Source organism: Pseudorca crassidens, chromosome 15, assembly GCF_039906515.1.
Source record: "Pseudorca crassidens isolate mPseCra1 chromosome 15, mPseCra1.hap1, whole genome shotgun sequence".
Classification (NCBI taxonomy): Eukaryota; Metazoa; Chordata; class Mammalia; order Artiodactyla; family Delphinidae; genus Pseudorca; species Pseudorca crassidens.
The window spans coordinates 36816453-36822452 of record NC_090310.1 but is presented as its reverse complement, the minus strand read 5'-3'; the positions used below and the strand labels follow the sequence as shown (position 1 = coordinate 36822452).

Genomic DNA, 6000 nt, shown 5'->3' with positions numbered 1-6000 from the left:
TTAGGTTGTGGTGCTATCTGGTGGAACAGAGTTCAAGGTTACTAGAGGATAATCCCACTCAAAGCCGATACTGGAAATGCCCAGGAGCCTGTAATGCTCAAAGATTCCAGTGAGCACCTCCTTACTGTTACCTGGGGAGTCAAAAAATGTCCTGCCACCTTCCTCTCCAAGTGTGGAGAGTGCTTCCTCTCCAGCACTCAAAGTCGGTGTATATGACCAGGTGCTGGAGGAAAAGCTTGTAGGAGCCGTAGATTCCTATAATGTGTTAACCTGGCAGCAGGAAGCATTCCTGGGGCTTCGCACCTGAGACTCCATATTTTTCACTCCAGGGGATCCAAACCTCACCTGGATACTGGGAGGAAGGGGGAGCTTTGAAGGCCTGGGATCCAGGTGACTCACCACCCCCAGGTCCTTTATCCCCTGGTCACCAGCAAGAAGGACAGCCCTGTCACTGCAGCATAAGTCCCTGAGCACGTGACTTTGGGTGCCTGAAACAGGCTTCCTGATCTCAATCCCCTGCTTTGCTACTTTCAAGTTCTGTGATTTTGGGCTTGCTACCTAGCAACTCCAGGCCTCAGTGTGCTCATCTGCAAAGTGGGAGTGATTGGGGGAGCAGTCACTGAGACCTTCCATCAGGAGAGCTCCACAAGGTACCCAGTCACCATGATGCTCAGGAGGTGCCAGCTACTGTCATGACTCAGAGCAGGGAGCTGTCCCTGGGCCCAGGTTTTGGAGCCCCAATCACTCCAACAAGTCCAGGTGGCAGGCCTGAGAAGTAGGTGACTCTTATCTGTGACCTTCCCCGACCTTGGTGCCTGTCCCAGAGCCTCCCCATCTCATCTGGCCCCACCCACATTCTGTCTCCTTTAGTGTCTGCAGCTCTGGCCCATTCCCTCTCCCAGGTCCCTGGGACCCAGTAAATGCAGAGCAAAGATCCACCCCAGACCTTGAGCAACGCCCCCACCCCATCATTAGTGGAAGACCCTGGGCTTGCTGCCTCTATATACTTCTTGTATTCAATCAGTGGTGCACTCTGACCCTCACTTCATTTTCTCTTTGACCCTAAACTGGGCAGACCTTTCTCCTGCTTTTCCCATCAGGTATTCTCAAACTGAGAGACCATTTATGGTTGAGTTTGGGTTGAAAGGACAAAGTAGGGAGAAGCATCATCTACCCTTCCCTTTAGATCAACCCAGGAAGCAGAGGCCGGACTTGCAGGAGGAGAGAGAAGGGAGTAGAGCTGGTGTGCAGGAGAGGAAGCAGCAGAGGAAAAGGGACAAAAAAAAGGTGATGACTGGTGGCTCCAGGACTCCAAGGACTCAACTGAACTCCTAGGGTCATCAGGAACCCAGTGAGGGTGTTGGGAGAAGGGGCTCTAAGCCCCACTACCCCTGTTCGCAAGACTGGGGCAGGAGTTGGGACACAGCAAGGGGCTCCATGGTCCTGCTCCTACTCACCTCTTAAATATGCCGATAGCACCTACAAACACTCGAATCCCAGTGATTTCATTTTCATAGTCTTTAAAGGTACTGAAATGCCATCCTCCTCCGGGCCCGTACATCTCTATTAGATGAAGAACCAGGTGGGATAAAAGAAAAAAACTACACAGGGACATGTTGGTTATTTCTGCCCAGAAGAGGGTGTACCCCCTCCAGACAATGGGACACGCCTGAGACTAGAGTTAGTCTGTGAGAAGGGCTGGGCCCAGACCCCAGGTCCTGGATGGAGGGAGGTGAGGGTGGCCTCTAGGGGGATGGGCTGGAGGGGAGAGACCCAGCCAGACCTACGCCCTGCCCAGCAGGTGGGGCTCCACAGAAGGGTGAGGGTCAGCCATAGCAGCATGGCTTCTGGCTGGTGAGTGAAGGCCTCCTGGAGAGAAGAGAACAGGCCATCTGACTCTCAGAGATGGGTCCCACCCGATCTCGTTGGCCCATCCATGGCAGGGGGCACTGTCTTACCTGGCCTGGAGAGTCTTGTGGTCCAGTCCTGGCACTGGGGAGTCTTGTTGTACCTGGGCGCCCTCCACCTGGCCCTTTATACCCTCCTGGGCCCTATGGGCCCCCCTCCAGAATGAAGGAACAAAGGGGCCACCAGGGGGACAGAAAGGAGCTGGGAAGTGGGGGCTCTTCCTGGAGGAATCCCCAGAGCCATCCAGGGGGAGGATCCCGGATGTGCTGTGTTTACTGTCTTGGCCCTGTGGCCTACACAAACAAAATGAAACAGTGACAAGCATTTTGCTGTCACCTGTGGGTCTCTCTCCTGGGTACCTGCACTTGACCTTGACTTTGGAGATGGGGGAGGTTTCCTGAGAGCCCTTTCCAGCTTGACCAAACGGGGTTCAACCCCACAGGGGTGCTTCGGGGCAGCTGCCCCCAGTAGCTTCATGGGGCCCAGGACTCCTACCTCGTGCAGAACCTGGTCCAGGGCCTTATTCATGCTGGGGCAGAGCCCTGGGTTCCCTGGCCTTTCCCCTCTGGCCCTTAGACAGCCGAAGTGGACAGTCCAGTTCTGAGTGCCTGGTGCCAGGTGGTAGAGACACCCCAGGCACTGGCCCTCCATGGCCTGTCACTGGAAGACGTCTGAGATCTTTCCTTTGTGCTGAGTCTGGTGTAGCTGGGGATGAACTGGGCTGAATGGGCTATGGGATGACCAGCAGCAATGACACAGGACCAGAGGTGCTGTGGGTGGGGACAGGGTGATTCTCCAGGCCAGTTCTCCCCAGAGCTCCTGGGCAAGGCCGAGGGGTCAGACTTGATCTGGGAGGGAATGGGGTGTTTCTTGAAGGCAGGGGATCTGGGGACCCTCTTGGTACAGCAAGCCCAGGCTTTCTGTGACTGGACAGAGCTCAGGCTGTCTGCATGGCCTCCCTGACCTTTGGGAAGAGCCATGGGGTCACAGTCCTCAATATAGGGGTACTGTGGGCATGGATCTGGAGCCAGATCGGGTCTGAATCCCCACTTCCCTACTTCCTAGGCATGCCCTTTGGGGAGCTCATGTCACTCTCGTACGCTTCAATTGTCCCCTCTGTTATATGTGGGTAGCAATAGACCCCCCTCACAGGTGTTACGAGAATTCAGTGAGATCCTTCTCCATCCACGGGCCTGAACACAAAAGCTTTACACCTGTGGTCAGGTATGCAGGTTATTCTTTGAGCAGCCTTTGGAATCGCCCAAGATAAGACACAACAGACCTGTCTGTCTAGGTGACAGTTTTCATGAATGGTGGTGTCCTCGCTGTGGCGGTGAACTACTCAGGCCTGGAGAAGAAATGGACCCCACAGCTGTGCTGACGCATTGCCACAGGAAACAGGCTGGGCATAGACTACAGTGTCCTGAACCAACCCCCCCCCCCCATGTGGTTACAAGGAGAAGGGGTGCAGAGCATGGTCTGGTGTGTTCACAGCCTCACTCGGAAGTGCTGGCTGCCAGGAACTGGGACGTTGGCTTCATCGAGATGGCTGTGCTGGGGGGGCCTAGGGTCAGGGTGGAGGCCATGTCTAGCTGTCACCTTCCTTACTTACATCAGGTCCCTACGCCAGGGGTCAGTACACTATGGTCCAAAGGCCAAGTCCAGCCCTCCATTGGTTTTTGCACAATCCGTGAGGTAAGAGTAATTTTTATATTTTTAAATGGTTAGAAAAATTTCAGGAGAAGAATGTGATTCATGGCCAGTTCATGAAATGCCAATGTAATTGTCCACAAACAAGTGTTATTGCCCATTCATTTGCATATCGTCTGGAGCTGCATCCAGGCTGCAAAGGCAGAGCTGGTCAGGTGTGACAGAGACTTTATGGCCCAGAAAACCTGAAACACGTGGCCCTTCACCCACAAAGTCAGGATCCCTGTCCCTACCCTGCAACAGATGCAGCCCTGCCCATGGTCGTGGCTGCAGGCGGCTTGGGGGCTTCATTTGACAACCAGCCTTTAGTGGGCAGAAGGGAGCAGAGAGCAGCTTTGTCCAGAAAGCCGTACCCCTCCTTCTGGCCATGCACTGGTCTCCCTGGACAGGCTCCTAGGGCTCAGGCCACCACTGACTCATGTTGCAAAGATGAGAGCCCCCATTGTCTTCCAGAGCCTTCACCCAGCCACCAGAGGCCTTCAGCCCCATGAATGCATCAGAGGCTGGGCTGGGGAAGGGCAGGGCCAATAGGCTGCAGAGGGGCAGAGAAACCCTCCCGAGGCCCTGGAATCCTCCTGGGGGAGGCGGAGGTGGAAGAGGCCTAGGACCTTGGCAGGCACAGCTCCTAGAGGAAAGGGCCCAGAGACATCACAAAGGGGACTTGTGTTCTTGTCCGAGCCCACCCTCGGGCACTTTTTCTGATAATGCTGTCTGTTCTTGAGCCTTCCTTCTAGATGCAGGCTGCCAGGGTTTGAGCCCAGAAGGAGGGTCTGTCTGGGCTGGGACTCCAGGAAGAAGTCCCTGGGGTGGAAGTTGGAGGAAGAAACAGCTGCCAGCCTGGACAAGGAAGGGTTGACAGGACATGCCCGAGAGCACACGGGAGGTGCATTTTCATAGAGTGCATGAGCATGCTTATAAGGGATGCACATGCACACACATGCATTCAAAATGCACGTGTGCACCACAGGCTCACACGTGGATGCACCCTTTAACACACACACACGCTTGCCCAGCTTTCCCTACACCCAGGAGCTTGCACTCACCCTGCACAGCCGTGTACACCATGCATACCTATGCTGGAAGCCCCACCCTCAGAGGAGCCCTGCCCCCTTGTCCACCCTGGCCCAGTGCTGGCTGTGAGCCCGCTCGGGAGACTCAACACAGGCCCTTTGTCCCCTGGGATCAGGGCTGCCCACAAGGGGATTTAGCAGCATTAAAACCATAATCCCCTGTGTGGGCGTGCCCCAGATCTCACTCTGTCAGGAGCCTGGAACAATTGGGCCCCCTTCTCCCAGCAGAGGCAGATGCTGGTCTGGCTGGCTTGTGGGTTGGGGGTGGGTCAGGGCTGACATCCTTGCCTCCCTCCCCTCTGGATGTGGGGCTTGCAAAGACCCCTCTGTGCTCTGCAGCCTGAGGCACAGCAGACTGAGGGCCTCTGTCCCCAGCGCACTCAGAGCTGGTGGGCACCTCCCTGCAGCCCTCTGCAAGGAGTCCCACCCTGGCTCGCAGGCTGGATCCTGCGTCCTGGGCTCAGACTCCTGGGGCAAGGTGTGGGTGCTGACTTCTGCACGTGGCCTCATCTGACGCCTTAGGCCCCAGGAATCAGATGGAAGAGCCTGCTGAGTGGGGGAGGGGGAAAGATCAGATGGGAAGGGGCATTTTGTCCCCGCCTCAAGGGAAGTCCAAAGCTGGCCTTTGTGCCCGGGCTTGCCTTCAGGTCACGGCTACCAGACAAGGAGGCCCATCCTAAGGGGAAAACTTGGCTGTGCATTTTTGAAACTCTCGGCTCTTCCCCTTTTACTCACTCATTCAAAATCTCATCGGATGCTCTAAGCAAAACATTTTTCTCCACTTTTCCCCAGAGAAACTCAATACTTTTAATGGAATGCCAGGTCACCCAACAACACATTTTTCTCTAATCTTTTATGTAATTAAAATTCCATTAGTGTTGGGGCTTCCCTGGTGGTGCAGTGGTTGAGAGTCCGCCTGCCGATGCAGGTTCGTGCCCTGGTCTGGGAAGATCCCATATGCCGCGGAGCGGCTGGGCCCGTGAGCCATGGCCGCTAAGCCTGTGCGTCCGGAACCTGTGCTCCGCAACGGGAGAGGCCACAACAGTGAGAGGCCCGCGTACCGCAAAAAAAAAAAAAAAAAAAAAAATGTTTTCTTTATGGACTTCCCTGGTGGTCCAATGGCTAAGACTCCATGTTCCCAGTGCAGGGGGCCTAGGTTCGATCCCTGGTCAGGGAAGTAGATCCCACACGCCGCAACTAAGAGTTTGCATGCCACAACTAAAAGATTCCCGAGTGCCACAACTAAAGACCCCGCATACCACAACGAAGATCTTGTGTGCTGCAACTAAGACCCAGCGCAGCCAAATAAATA

The 6000-nt window shown here is 55.2% G+C and overlaps 1 protein-coding gene across 1 annotated transcript; it reads right to left on the bottom strand.

Annotated features, from left to right (window-relative positions):
* ZG16B (zymogen granule protein 16B) lies at positions 1-1851 on the bottom strand. Its single transcript, XM_067708482.1, is given in 5 exon segments — positions 1-177; positions 179-330; positions 333-352; positions 1458-1563; positions 1788-1851. Coding segments are annotated over 5 exon segments (510 nt in total). The 5' UTR covers positions 1843-1851.
* Positions 1852-6000: the final 4149 nt, after the last annotated feature.